We start from the raw sequence: 15512 nt of genomic DNA on the forward strand, positions 1-15512 counted from the left end.
CCTACATGTGGTCCAGTATGAGCAAGGAGATGGGGCTATCCCCAGCACAGGGGTAGGGAGGCTCCATCCAAACCATGAGCCTTTCAAAGCACCATGAGGGGTGAGCTATGGGCTATGCTCATCTATTTTAAGATTCATACATGTGATCTACTGCAACAAGTGCCACCACCTACATGGGCCACTTCCAGGCTTCCGAACTGCAGGTGCATGGTATTCCTAGGCCAAGGACGAGGACACCCTCAGTTGCACTGTCACCCTGCAGAGGAGGGGATTACTACTGCAACTGTAAGGTTGCCCCTCCAGGCTGCAGAAGCCAGTTTCTGATCCTAGCAGGGCACTCAGAAGGCAATGCATCTCAGCTTATCACTCAGTGAGTCCTGGGCCTGAACAAGATTAATTCAGACCTCTCTGCTGGTGACAAAGCAAGGCAAGTGCTTATAAACCAGCTGGTGGTCAGATGCATGCAGCTGCAGAGGACCTCCTCCCAGCCCTGTGGTTCCTGAGGTCCCTGCACGTGCTGCATAGAGGTCCCTCTCAGGGCTACTGGGCATGATTATGACAGCAAGGCACCCCTGGCAATATCTAAACACATTTGCCAAGTTGCTCAGAAGACTGTGAGTGTCACTGGCACTCTGGGTGGCCAGCCTGGAGGCCCCAGGACAGCACTGCTTCACAAGGGACAGCTAGCTACGTCAGAGTAGCATCTCTGTACCCTTCTTGTACTGGGCTGTGCTCAGGAGCTGGGGACACCACAGGGAGGAGATACAGCCTCTAAGATGCTTTCTTTGAATGAGCAAGTCAGGGTGACAGAACCAGCAGCTTCCTTGAGGTAGGGGGGGGGATTGTAGCAAGGCAAAGAAATGAAATGCCACAGTTTGACAGTTTGTCAGGGTACGCTTCTCCAAGTGGCAAAGCCAGGTGGAAGGACACCACTTGGCCATGCCTCAATCAAAGCAAGGCAAAAGCCATCTCACCTTCATGCCTGGCCCTTCACAAGAAAATACTCACATTTGATTTTCTGGGAAGAACAGGGGCTGGGAGCAGAAGGGACTAAGACTTTTTATACAGTTCCTAGCATTTTCCCAACACCCTTCTCATGGCAGCTCCATCCCACCTCACCCAAAGCTCTGCATGATGCCATCTCCTTTTCACCACCTTCTCAGGGCAAACGTTTAAGGCACATCTGCCAGAGTAGCTCAGATCCTCCACAGAGGCTTCATAAAGTGAAGAGTTTGCCAGCTCCAACATTCAGAGTAATGTTCCCATTACAATAATGTGATTTCCTTCCCAAAATCCATGGAAGATAGTGTTTTATCTTAATTTAAACCAAAACCATCTCCTTGGAGCCTCCTGGGCTGACTCTGGGCATTTATCTCCCTTGACAACTTTCTACCATCATAATGTTATGAAGTTTATATGCCACTACAGTAAATAATCTGCCTCCTGGCAATCAAGAAACCTGACAGCACTGATGTAAACAATCTGTTGCTGCATTTGGCTGAGGAGCCAAACAGCAAGACAGCCTTGAGTGATGAATTAACCAGGGCTGAAACACAGAGGGTGAGCCACTACCATCAGTGATGGTGCTGGGGCTGAGGCTGAGCAAGGGTCGGGGGAGAGGCTGGCCACACAGCTTCTATTTTGGTCCCATCAGTAGGAACAGCGATGCAGGCTGGGAAGAACTTGGAGAGTTTCTTTTTTCTCTCTCTCTCTCTGAGCTTCCTTTCCAGAGTGACATGCACAAAGCCAAGCAGCGGGGGCCTCAGAAGGGTGTTCTGTTGGTTTAGGTACCCAGACCATGGTTTCTTCTGTAGATTCCCATTATTGGTGATGGTCCCCTCTTTCAGTATGCACAGCTCTGCTCCTCACAAGGAGGGACACACTATTTAAAGGGTGGCCAGTCCCACAGCTCAGCTGTTTGATCCAAACTCACAGAGCAGCCTCAAAGTTTTTCCCCAGCACACAAAGCCAAAATCCTGGCACAGAAATTGCTACTGGCCACAGTGCTGCCCCAGGCAGGGGAATACACAGTGTCTGCCCAGGGCTGCAGCCCCAGGGAGGAGGCAATGAACCTTGTGTAACAACAAACCTGCAGTGTGGCAGATACAGAACACAGGCAGTGGTTCCCAGGGCTAGCAAGTCTCTGCACCTCCCAAAGCAAAGTCAAGAAAACCTCAGGCACTCCACAACAAGCACTGATGACAAAGATGGGACTCGCATGCCTCCCTCCAGCCTGCAGCAGGAATCAGGAAGGGCATGCCACTGCTCCTGGCATAAGCAGGTAATCACAGTGCCACCAGCACCAGAGGGTATGCCAGGAGGCCACAAATCTGTCCTGCTTTCCTAAACTATCCCAAAGCAAAGCAACTGAGGACTAAGGGTCCTGGCAAGGCACAGGCTATTTCCCTGTCCTCTTCTACCTGCAGATTTTCTGCTGCCACCCCCATGCCACATGGACTGGCAGGACAAAGGCAGCAGAATGGGTGTCTGGAAATACACCACTGGCAGGGGAAACCCCACAGAAACACCAGCCAGGCACCACTGAGTGCCACAGTGCTGCGTTTCACAGACCCCTCGCCTGAGCCCTGGGGACTGCTGTGGATCAGCTTGCTCCAGGCTGTGCCAGCAAACAGTGCTCAACAGAAACAAAGTTGAGGGTCTTGGGGATGACTCTGGGGTCTGCTCCCCCTGCCCTTCACAGTGGTCTGGAACCAAATGCCATACCTACAAACTAAGGGCTGCCGCTTCCCCCAGGTCCCCTCCCATCCCCCACCCAGCACAAACAAAAGCAGCAAATGTGAGGGAGAGGGATGAGCAGGGTAAGAAGAGGGAAGATAGTGGGAAAAAGCCCCCGTGACCTGATCCGAAGCGGTGCAGGAGTCCTGCAGGTGCTGAGTGGGTGGCAGCGGCTGCGCCGCAGCAGTGGGCCAGCCCTCCCCTACCAAGTCCTAGTTTGGAGAGAGTGCTTGGCTTCTCCCTGCGCTCCTCCCCACGCTGCAAAGCCTGACAGCGCTGTTAAAATAACCAACTGCACTTCCTCTCCGAGCAGCCCCGAGGCCGGCTCGCCCCCAGCCGCACGCACCACAGCGGGCCCGGAAAGAGAGGGGTCCCCACGGCGCCAGCTGCTCCCCGAACACTCAGCTGCAGCTCAGGGATGGAGCAGCTCCCCTGGCAGCGGCAGCAGGAGGACACGGGGAGGAACGCGCCTAAGTGGCGATTCTCTCCTGTCTCCTTGGAACTGGGATAAACTGGGATAACGGGTTTGCGTGGCTGATGGGAGTCAAGCTGCCAGTCATGGAGAGCCTGTCTTCATGCTCAGGAGGTATCTTGCTTCTGAGTTAGTCTTTGGTCCAGGCAGGCTCCACAGATGTCTCAGGAGCTTTTTGTCTTCATTGTGGAAACCCTCCATGAGACCTGTCATGGCCAGCTGGGGACTTCCCCGTCATGCTTCACCACTATTTGGGTTCCCCAGCTGCCCCTAGGGATCTGCTCACAGACAAACACAACCCATCTTCCTTTTGGGGCCACAAAACCCATCTCCTCTTTGGTCTTTGCAGAGAGGGGAGGGAAGGTCATGCCAAGGGCCAGCTCACTCCACAATGCCCGTCACCAGCTATTGTTATTTCGGTCATTTCCCCCAGCGATGAGAGCCGATGGTCACACAAGCCACAGCGAGTGAGTCAGTGCGGGCAGCTGCAGCTGAGACCTCGTCCTTTCACACCCTGCCCCCTCCTGCCTGCCCCTTCCCCTTGCCTACATGTCATGGCTAAAATTAGACAGGGAGCTCTTCTCCTCTGTGTGTAGGAATGTGTGTGTGTTTGGACTGTGCCCAGTGCTCCTTGGGGCCTGGAGTGGGACTACAATAACACAATCATAACAAAATGTCACAGAGGCTGCGGCCAGTGTGGCGAAGGCGGCCAGCTGCCTTCCCCATGGGTGTCTTGAAAGCAGTTCACAGGAAACTATTCCCCAGAGGGTAGCCAGGCCCAAAGGCTGAGCTACTACCATTGCTGTCATCTCCATCATAGCAGAAAGAGCAAGTGGCCTTTGTGAATCAGTGGGAGAGAGGGGTGGAAAGGACACATGAGCAAACCAATCCATTGCCAAAGCTGCTGAAGATTGTGTTCAGCTCTTTTCTCACATCACCAGAGGGGAAAGGGAGCTGGAGATATACCCAGGGCAGGCCGGAGGTGTTCATCCTGGTCAGTCCTCAAAACTGGCAGCTGATGAAGGATGGAAGGTTCTGCCTCCCTCCCAACACAGGGTATCTACACATCCTTTGGAATTCCCCTCCCAGTGCTGGGAAAGAGCCAGCTGCCACTAGCAGTCAAGCAGGTCCCAGCATTGTCACAGCCCCAGGGCAGCCATGCTGTCAGCTGCAGAAGGACCTCTAGGAACAGGTCCCAGTCCATCATTTTTAAGACTCACTTACCGGGACTGGCAGGATATTTTATCAAAGAGAAAATTAAAAATGTGCTGCAACTAGTCAATCATTCAGAGTAAAGTAGCCTGATATGAGATACGTGTGGTTCCTCGCTAGCCCCACCTCCAGCCAAAGAATCACACACACAATCACACAGAATGACTAGGCTGGAAGAGACCTTCAAGATCATCAAGTCCAACCTATGCCCTAATACCTCAACTAAACTGTGGCACTGAATGCCATATCCAGCCTTTTTTTAAACACATACAGGGATGGTGACTCCACCACCTCCCCAGGCAGACCATTCCAGTATTTTATCATTCTTTCCATGAAGAACTTTTTCCTAATGTCCAACCTAAATTTCCCTTGGCGCAGCTTAAGGCTGTGTCCTCTCATTCTGTTAGTTGCTGAAGCTTAGCACAGAATCACAGAATGATTTGGATTGGAAGAGACTTGAAAGGGCATCTTGTTGCAAGCCCACTACCATAGTCAGAACACCTTCCACTAGACCAGGTTGCTCAGAGTCCTAGCCAACCTGGTCTTGAACACTTCCAGGGAGGGTTGAAGCTTCCAGCATGTCTCCAACTGCCCCATGCCCACGTTGTTCAACCTGTCCCCTGAGGTCTATGCATAGCAGAGACTCCTGATGATAACAATTGCTGCTCTTCACAGTCACCACAATCCTATCTCCTTCCTGGGCTGGCAGGACCTGGACTTACAAATGTAAACAGCCTGGAGGGGTGACCATAGTGGATTCCAGGTGGCCCCAAAATCCCTTCCAAGTCAATCTGACCACTAAGAGACCAGGTTACTAATTCTCCAAGTCCCTGGAGGCAGCAGGAGCAGAAAGCCTAAGAACCCTCTCCTCAAGTTCAGTCATGCAAACCTTGCTGCCATTCTCCTAACCCCATGACTTAGTAAGCCATCAGCCTGTTAACATGCAGACAGGTGAATGGGTTGTGATGGAGACCAGTGTCTCCCAGTGCTGCTGTCACAGGTTTCAGTCTGCTGTGTTCAAGCAGAAACCACTGCTCCAGGCTGAGAGGCTCCCCAGGCCCACACAGCCCTGAGCAAGACTTTCCATGTGAGGAGATCCTGGTCCCACGCACCTGAAACCACACCACAAGTGACAGCCCCTGCAGGTGTCTGCAAGGGGGAGAACTGCTCATCATCCCTGAGAAACCCAGTCCCCAGTGATCTCTCTCCACCACAAAGCCTGAGACAGGAAAGACACCTCCCAAGCCTTCATCATGACCCTGTGACTAAGCAAAGCACATGCTGACTTGTCACACAAGTGGCATTTGTTAGTTTAACTGTGACCCTGTTACTGATATCATGTCTAACCTTTGGTTTCACTTTTTCACCTCATGGCCACAAGTGACTAAGTCTTTTTCTCCAGCACCTCACATCAAAATTCAAGTAACTCCTTTTAACAATGTTAAATCTATTATTTTTTGGCTTTGCTGAATGTCAGCTTGTCCCACTGCAACAAATGGGAGGGCAGGGCGAGAAGCTGTGTTTTTTTCTCCTCCACCCTTTTTGTTCTAAATGCCCTCAGCATATCTGGTCCTGTGCGCTTCCTTTTCTTTTTTCATTTTAACATCCCCACATCTGCCAGAATCACTGATGGGCTTTTTTCTTCCATCATCCTTCAGAGAGGGGAAGAAGCAATGCCCGTGCAGAGACCAGACTGCTGTCCCCCTTCCTGGAATGGACTAGCACTTTAGCACAGACCAGTAACACGGGGCTGCCTTGCTCCACTTCCCGAGTTTCTCTGCTCCTCCTCCCATGCCCACAGAGACACTGGGTGCTCCAGAGACTTGCGGTGTGGGAGGAGTGACCCAGGCTCCAGGTGCAGAAGTTGGGTGGGTGCCGTTGTGAGGCTCTGAGTGGTACCAGGACACGCAATCTGGTGCAGTGGGGTGCTGGCTGACAGCTGCCCTGGCTGAAGGCTTGCCTTTGAGCATCAGCCTGCCCACGGCAGCAGCTGACCAGTTTAAGCCATCAAGCTCACCAGCCACTTCAGCATAGAAAAAGCTCTATGCAGATGCTTTGCCAAGCCCTTTCTCGCAGAAGGGAGGAAAGCAAAACCAGGAGCGATGAGTCAAGGCCAGCAGCCCTGCAGAAGGGACATGTCACAACACCCAGCTGAAATTGAAATCAGCTGCAGGGAAAGGGCTGGAGTCGCACAGCAGAACACAAGAGATCCAAAGAGCGACCGTGCCCTCTGGTGTTCAACCCACGGCTCTTTGGACCTCTCCAAAACCCATCTGCCTCCCCTCTGCAGAGCACTAACCAGCCTCACTGACTCTTGCTCCCAACATCTCCAACCACAGGACTCCCAAGCAGCCCTGGGACATAAGATTTTTATGTCTGCAACATTAGACAAACAAGAGACCGACTGACAAACTCAGAAAGGCCCAGGATGCCATGCAGAGAAACTGTGCAGCAGAAGCCAGGAAGAGCAGTAAGGGTCTTCCACTGTGGCACTCACACATGTGCAGCCAAATCCTGACCAGGCTGATGTGCTGCTCTACAAAGACCAAGGCATAGGGAGCCTGGGACTTGTCACTACCTCCACATCTCCTCAGGAGCACTTGTGAGTGAGGTATTGGCTAGCCCCAACACTGTGTCTACCCTAGGCACTGGCTCCCACACAGCAACTATGTCCCAGCAATGGTGACTGTCTCCCAGGCCCTGTTCTTCCACCATTTCTGGCAGTCAGAGCCTTACTGAACTTCAGACTGCTTCAGCTAAATTTTATTATTTATTATTATTTAATCTAGTCATTTAGCTAAACCACCCTCAGTGCTGTCACCTTAGGTCTTCCAAGCACTCAGCATGCACTGGGTCTAGGTGCTCATGCCCACATTGCCTTGGACATAGAAGAGGAAGAGCTCAATTGACCTTCAATCCAAACTCCAGCAAAACAGAAGCTGCCATATTAGCTGATCAAAGTCCAGCAGCAAGCTGCCATCTAGAACAAAGTTAGTGACACAGGCATGAGGCAAGCAGCCTGGCTTTTGGTGGCCTTGGTTATTAGTAAAGACACAAGCGGGTGAGGTGGGGTGAGATGTGGGTGGGAGGGAGGAGAACTCTTGAAAAGAAACACTGCAGCAGCTGCTGGGACTGCACAGCCTGTGCAAGCCAATAAAAATACCACATACTTATACACCGCTGGCCAGTGCTTTATCCTCCTGGATCCCCATCGGCCGGGCTGGCTGCCCTGGAGACAAGGGAAGACACCTTTGTGGGGCAGGTGGAGTCTAGGGACACAAAGAGAGTGGTCAGCAAGCCATGAACACGCCTGGCTGCCTAGCACACAGCACTGTCCCCCCCTGCCCCAGTGCCATCTCTCCACCACACATGCTCTCCCTGGCCTTGGTACCTGCAGATCTCAGGGGCTCCAGTGGCACCGTGCCACCACCCATGCTGTCAGCCATGGAGGTCAATGCAGGCAACATGTGCAAAAAGCTGAAGTCAGCAACACCATTTTTCCCTAAAGAGCCATTCAGCAAACATGAATGCCACACTCCTGTGTCTGCAATACTAACCCAGCCCAGTACAGTCACCTCCAGCACAACCCAGCCAGCTGCAAGAGGGCACACTCAGGGACCAGCACCCGGCTGGCACAGAAAGAGAAGGCTTCCCTTCTTCCTTCCCTGTGATGGCCTGGTTCCTGGCTGCCTTCTTTCACCTTGATTGCTGGGTCCAGGCATGGATTTGAATTTCAAATAAATCATGAAGGCACTCTCCAAGCCTTGCATGGAGGAGCATTGTTTGGGCAGGGCAGAGCAGTTCACCTGTTCCCAACCCACTGGCCCCTGTGCATGGGCACCAACCCTTAGGAGCCCCAACTACTACCAGCCAGGGGCTGGGTAGCAAAGCTCTTGGTGACCCAGTGCAGATGGGAAGTGTCATTCTTGGGACCCCTCTGATGCCCACCACATCTGCTTCCTCACTCATTCAAACAATGTTCAAACTTGTGGGTGGGTAATGTTTGAGCTCAGGTGGGGGATCCTCAGCAGTAGCCTCTTCCGGAACATCTCCTGGCCCCATGCCAATGTGCAACCCTGCCAGGAGCTGTACTGGGGAGCAGGATACCTCCTCCCATGCATCTCAGCAGCTCTCACAGGACAGGAGCCCTGTAGCTTCATAATCCTGACATCTAGCAGCCTCACATGGGTGCAAAATCTGTGCAGAAAACACTCACCCCACCCCCTGCCACACTTCAGCAGTGGCAGCTGCCAGAGTGCCCCACGCCATCTCCTCTTTTGTGGTGACCTCAAGCTTGGGCAGTAAGAGGCTTAGCCCTGGATCTGAGAGGCTCCTGGCCAGAGCAAGGGTGGCAAGGTAGGATGATGTACAGATAATCGGACCAAGTGGGAACTTTCACACAGAGGGGACAGCACGTGGCCATCTGCATGGCCCCCTGCTCCCTCTCTTGGATGGCTACAGGCCACGGCTAGAGGCTGGGAGCTCAGGAGGAGGCTCCAAGCCATCTTAAGTACTTCTGCCCCTTGATTCTCTATCCTCATCCCACTGGGGAGTCCTGCCTAGAGTGGAGGTGGGGCCCTCCACAGCCAGTGGGGAGCAGGCAGCAGGGAATCCCCCTGTCCTCTGGCTCTGGATCCACACCTGGGCTGACAATGGCAAGCGAGGGACAGGCTGTTTGGCACACACATTTCCTGTGGAAGCCAAGCTGCACCAAAACAAGGGGAAAACCTTCTGCAAGAAGGCTCTGTGTTAGTTGCCCTGACTTCCTGGGCCAGCCAGCTGGGACACATGACTTTCTTCAAGGCTATAGCATGTGCTGAAGCCAGGACTGCTCCTGCCCTGCAAAGAGACAAGATGCTGCTGGGAAGCAGGGAAAGTGAGACAGGATGGATGAGTGAAGCTGGGAAAGAGCAAACACTAAGCTCTTGCCCATTGTTGCTGGGTGGGATTTTCACACTCTGGCTGGGTGCCCCCACGTGGGGCTGGGACTAGAGCCTGCCACAAGCTGGCATCCTGCAATAATGTCAGGGAGCCAGCAACGTCCCACGAGACGCACCAAAGGAATCTCCCACCAACATGGGGCAGCAGCCAAAGGGTGAGACTACCTCCAGCCAGATCTCTGTCTGCTCCCAGAGTGGGGCTCTCCCACCAGTGTCATGTACCTGCCAGCCTGCACCCACAGCTTGGGCAGCATCCTGCAGTCCCCCCAGAGACAGGTTTCCAGTTGTCACAGCTGGGCAGGGCTTCTCTGAGATAGGGCATGCTTAGCTCATTTCCCTAGGCCCTGAACCACTGGAAAGGGCTGACAGACATCAGTTGGACAAAGCTCAGCCAGGCTACTTCCAGGCACAGGAGCAATGATCACAGGTAGAAACTGGAACTGACAGCCTAACTCAGACAGCACAGCCTGCCCAGCAGCCAGGGCTGAGACAGGACGCCCATTAACTCCTACTGTCTGGAACAGCATGGAGTGGGAAGACATCCTCTCAGCTCCTCATCATGGCACAATGAGGAAGAGCTTCCCCTGTGGGCAGAGCTTACAGTTAAGTACAAAATTAGCAGCCTAAGGGATCAAGCCCTAAACTGCAGGCAGAAGGAGAACAGCACTGGGTCTAACACATATGTCCAGTGTGGACAGGACTCCATCCCTTCAGGCACCAGCCTGGCCAGCACAGCCTCACTGCTTCCATTGGCAGAGCTTCACCCTCCACCTGGAGTCCTGATGGGGAGAAGAAGGCCTCCCAGCTCCTGAACACAGACTGCAGCTGCTGCTGGATCTGCAAGTTGCAACACAAACACAGAGTATACTTCTGTATTACTGGAGAGCTGGCCTAGAGAAAGCTCTTGAACTCAGGATTGCAAAGAGAGAGCCATTATTATCCCCAGAGCCTAGTGCCAATTCAAGAACCAGCAAGACAGGTTTCCCCTATTTCCACATCTAGCTTGTGTTCCCAAGCCAGATCTGCACTAGAGTCCCTACTTGAAAAAGTCTCCAGCAGAAGCCATTCACCTCCTGCCAGTACCCTATCTCTTCCAAAAAAGATTGTCTGTGGGCCCAAGGGTCAAGGAGTCAGCCTGCAGTCCTCGCTCTACTCTTGAACTCAGCATCTCAAAGTCAGCACTGGTTCAAAAGAACCAGCAAGCAAGTGAATGCATGGCTGAGAGGTAACTCAGGAGCTTCAGCTCATAGAGTCACCTGGGAAAAAGAAAACAGAGCTCCACTGAGGCCAGAACTGCAAGTTAAATTTAGAGGCTTTGCCAAGTCTCTGGAGAGACTGTCTGCTCCCCAGGCACTGCACAATGATGAGTGAAGGAAATCCTACACTGTGTCTCCCACTACCTTCCAGAGCTCAGGTTGCCTTTCGTGAGAGCATCACCCATTGCAGAGGGCTGACCTCCCTTAAGGACATCTCCTTAGTCCCCAAGAGGACTCCCACAATCAAATAGCTCTCAAACTCTCCCTGTTTGCACCACCCACAGCTCTGCCTCTCCCCTCTCAACACTGCATCCTTGCAAAGACCTGTGTCCGCTCCCAGTGCCTGACTCTCCTCCTATTGTTTTTGCTCAAAGGAGGAAAGCAGTCCATCAGCCTCCCTCCTTTCAGCCTCTTGAGGAGATTACAGGGTTTCCTAGAAAGGATGCTCCAACTCCTAAGAAGATTAGCAGGAGGTGTCCCTGCCCATGGTGGGGGGGGGTTGGAACCGGATGATCTTTAAAGTCCCTTCCAACCTCAACCATTGTATGATGCTATAATTAAAGGTCCTGACACCTTCTCAGAGCAGGCACGTGTCACTGTGGCAGCCCCTGCTTTGATCTTGGGAGTGCAGGGGAGCTGCCAGTGCGTGCCTGGGACTGGAGAGGCAAGGCAGGTGGCAGGCAGGGTCCACACCACAGAAGACCTCAGTCTCTGGAAGCAGATCCCCCCCATACTGACTCTTCCCTGCCCTATCTCACAGCCCCACTGTGAGCTGGCAGCTGTCCCAGTCTGGCTCCAATGTGAGGCTGCATTGGCTGCCAACAGGTACGGCTGCTCAGCATGCCCAGTACTTTACTTTTCCCCTGTTTGGAAAAGAAGTCCCTGAGCAGCCCCACAGAAGGTCAGGCCCTGAGCAGAGAGTACAGAGCAAATTTAGCAACAGAAACAATTCTCTCAGCACATCCCATCTGCCCTGCAAGCAAGCCCAAGTGTCACTGCAGGGGACAGCTGGGGATTCCCACAGGTGACACTGGCCCAGGCCCAGCTAAAGCTACCCAACTCTGAGCATGATGGGGAGCAGAGGCTGGGGGCTTTCAGCGCTAGAGGCATACAAAATCTGCATGCATGGAGGAGAAGTAGGAAGATGATTGCTCAACAGCTACTTGGCAGCAAGGTGCTGTGTGAAAAAGCTTGTCCCGAGGGAAACACTGCTCTCAGCCTGCCAGCCTGCAGAGCACAAACTTCAGGCTCCTCACTACCATCTGGTCTTCCGCCAGGGCACCTGGGGCTTACCCCACTGGCAGCCTCTCTACTGCACCTGCACAGGGCAAAGTGGGTCCAAGGGCCAGCAGCTTCGAGGGCATCCCCCACACAGCAGAGATGGGGAAGGCTCGGCTGCTGTCCCAGTGGTACGTCGCTCTCAGCTTTCACATGGGTGTAAGCATCAAGCTGCAAAAAAGACAGTGGCAAGTGAAGTCCCAGAAAGATGTAGGCGGGCGCTCAGCTCAGTTTCTTGAGTGCCGTTTACCCACAGGTTGTGCCACCCACAGACCTTTCCTGGAGCAGTGGCAGGCAGCCCTAGCTCACCTGCAGGCTCCAGCACAAGACCTGCCAAAGGGTCACAGCCAAAACCTTGGTCTCATGCTCTGCTGGACAACCATCGGCCAGCTGCCCCACTGGTGGCTATGGTCCCTGCTTATGCTATCACACCAGCCAACATACTTCCTTTGAAGTGGGATTTGGTACAGAAGCTCTGAAGCCCAGAGGGAAGATCCATTTCAGCATCCCACTTCACTGGCACGGGGGCGAGCAAGAAACAGGCATTGTCACCAGCACTTACACTCCTTCCCCAATTCCTCCCTGGAAAGGGTGAACTGTGCAATTCACTCATAGCACAAGAAACAGGGCAGCTAGAAAGGCAATTTAATCCTAACCACCACCTCTTATCTGATTAGCCCCAATCTCTTTATCAGCCCAATTAAAAGAATTACCCGTCCATGGCCTGGATGCATGTATTGTGCACTTGTCTCTGTCTGCTCTAGAGCCAATTACTCCACCCTCCTGTAAGGCAATTATAAGGTACAGAAATAAGCCTGCTTGCAAAACACGGGACTAACATTGTACCATCAGAGGGCAGAGCTTGGGGGCTCACCCTTCTGTTGCCTCAAATCCCCTGAGGGCTCACCTGCCTTGGGGACAGGACAGGCTCTCTTGTCATTTTGCAGACCCCTGCCTCACCTGGCCATGCTTCCCAGTGTTTCTACAGGCAGAATGTACACTGGGTGTCCACCTCAGGAGACCTCTCTCCTTGAAGCCAGGGCTCTCCAGAGACCCACTCAAAGCAGTGAGCAAATTCTCCCCATTACCTAAGCTTCCTCTAGACCTGTTTCCCAGCCGCATGTGGCTCTGCGTAAAGCTCAGAATAAAAGTGGGTGCAAATTTTCTCACCGATGGCTGCTGGAAAGCATTTGGTGGGTAGGGGCTGGCTGTACTTCTTGACAAAAGGAAGCGTAGCACAGCCTTCCCTCGTAATTCCCTCAGAGGATGTGAAGAAACTTCATGCCATCCCCTGTTCCAACGCTCAGGTGGGCATGAATTCAGTGGCATGCAGCCAATTATCCTGCATGACTTCCCACTGAGTTTACCTCCCACTGGCGTGCGTGGGAGCTCCTCCAGTCTCAGAGGTCCATGGGAATCTCTCCTCCCTATCCTGCAGCTCTGTGTGCTGCATTCATCACCCTGAGCCAGAGGGACCAGGGTCCCTTCCTCAGCAGCAGAAGGGTGAGAATGCACTAAACAACCCAGCAGCCACTTCCAGCTGTCCTGGTGGGCCTACTAGCCTCCTCCAGCTCCTCCTGCCATCCCACTTTGCCTCTCCCCATGTGTCCACACTGCCAAAGGTTGTTCACATGTGGAAAACTTCCCCTTAGCTCTGATCTACATTGCAGTAACAGCAGCCCGAAGCCCCAAGACTCAGAGAGAGATGCCACACAGTATTGGCAACAGGCCAGAGACTGCCAGGATCTCGAGGCAGCCATTGTCAGCAGCTCTGAAACCAAAACAGAGAACACTGCTCTGTGGTGGAGTGACCTTGCAAACCATCCACTCCCAGGTCCGGCTTGGATGTGGAGGTTGAAATTGGAGCCTTTCTCCTGCTGTCAGCACGTGTGATACCACTCTGGTGGCATTGCATCCTGCTTCAACTGCTCCCATATGCCAAAAATACCTGTAAGATGTAGAAAGTTTGTCACGGGGCCACCAACATGGCTGAGGGCAACAGTTATCAAGCACAGGGAAAGGATGAGATAATGGAGGCAGTTTGGCCTGCAGAAAAGTTTGAGAGGGAACATTATTACTATCTTCAGCAACCTGATGGGAAAGTACAGAGAAGATTGGGTCAGATGCTGCCCAGACATGCACGGTGACAACCTGAGAGGGACCAGGCACAGGTTGCAACAAGGGAAACAGAACAGTTATTACAGGAAAAAAAAACCCAAGTAGCTGAAGCACAGCAGTGGGTGTCCATGGAAGCTGTGCTCTCTACACCCTGGCAACATTCAAAACTCAACATCAGTAGCCTGATCAAATTCGACCCTGCTCTGAGACAGCAGTGTGTACCAGGTAATCTCCAGAAGTTCCTTCAGACCTCAGTTATTCACTGTTTTCAAAGACCTCCGGATGGCAGAGGTACCAGGCTCTGGTACTTAGAGGTACTTGGTTTACATGGTCCAAATCCCCACGAGGCCAAGAGAGAGGCTAAGGGAGGCACGAGGAGCCCAGCTGGCTCTGGGACGGATGCATGTGAAGCGGGGATCCCAGCCGGCAGCGCGGGACGAGCGCAGCCATCCCCCGGCGCGGCAGGACTGCCAGCGTCGCAGGCGAAGCACGGGACGGGCGTGCGGGGATGGAGACAGGCAGCCCTGGGCGGGTGGAAGCGAATCCCCCAGAGACGAGGCTCCGATTCCACGGGGACCACAGCGCGCGCAAGGAGGGCAGTGCTCTCCAACTTCCCATCACTCGTGCCAAGAGCTTGAAAGGAGGGAAAAGCAAACTCACCCCGCTCCATCCCCACACCCTGTCCGGCATCCCCCCGCGGCTGCGCTCAGCCGGGGTCAGCCCCTCGACAGGGCCTGGTGACGGCCCGGCGGCAGGAGGTTCTTTGGGGGCCGGTGCTCCGCCGCCTACAGCCTGCCCTTCCCCGGGAGCCCATCTCCCTCCGGCCTCGCTCCCCCGCCAGGTGCCGGGGCGGCGGCACAGGCACCACCCGGAGCTCGCCCGCCCGGCGGGACCCGCCGTCCGCCCCGCCCGGTGCTCACCTGCGCCCGAAGAGCTTGAGGCCAGTGAAGCGCTTGCTGTGGCGGCGGCCCAGCGGAGGCGGCGGCAGCGGCGGTCCCCACTCGGGCTCGGCGCCGCCTGACGCCCCGGAGGAATCGGCTGTGGCGGCGGCGGTGTCGGAGGAGGCGGCGGAGGATGAACCGCCGGACGGCGGGGGCTGAGCCGCCTGCATGGCCGAGCTCAGGGCTCGGCGCCGGCGCTACCGCGGTTCCGAGCCAGGGGAGGGCACCGGGGGCGGGCGGGGGGCGCGGCCGGCCCGGGCTCCCGCCCCACCGGGGCCACGGGCAGGCGGGCAGGAAGTGCGGCCGCTCACCGGGGCACCGGCGGCAGCGCCGCCAGCGCCGCCTGCCGAGCGCGGGGATAGGGGCTGGCGGCGTGGCCCCGCGCCCGGCGCCGCCGCCTCAGGAAGCCGCGTGTCAGCCCCGCCGCCGCCCCGCGCTCGGAAGAGGCTCGGCGGCAGAAGCGGAGCCTCCCCCTGCCTCCGCCTCCGCCTCCCATTGTTCACCGCCGGACGGAGCGGACGGAGCCAACAGTCCTGCCGCCGCCACCGCCCTCTCCGGG

General features: G+C 54.7%; 1 protein-coding gene across 2 annotated transcripts in view; it reads right to left on the reverse strand.

The window, feature by feature from the left end:
* Positions 1–15172, reverse strand: part of DGKZ (diacylglycerol kinase zeta) — a 45222-nt gene extending 30050 nt beyond the window's left edge. Inside the window, exons 1-2 of one of the 2 annotated variants that reach the window (XM_058829313.1) lie at positions 14933–15172; positions 7591–7689 (exon numbers count right to left, since the gene is read on the reverse strand). In XM_058829313.1, the coding sequence (XP_058685296.1) occupies positions 7591–7689; positions 14933–15123 (290 nt within the window). In that variant the 5' untranslated portion in view covers positions 15124–15172. The remainder of the gene's footprint in view (positions 1–7590; positions 7690–14932) is intronic. The other variant, XM_058829320.1, reaches the window with a different exon arrangement.
* Positions 15173–15512: the final 340 nt, after the last annotated feature.

The sequence above is a fragment of the Poecile atricapillus genome, chromosome 1, assembly GCF_030490865.1.
Source record: "Poecile atricapillus isolate bPoeAtr1 chromosome 1, bPoeAtr1.hap1, whole genome shotgun sequence".
NCBI lineage: Eukaryota > Metazoa > Chordata > Aves > Passeriformes > Paridae > Poecile > Poecile atricapillus.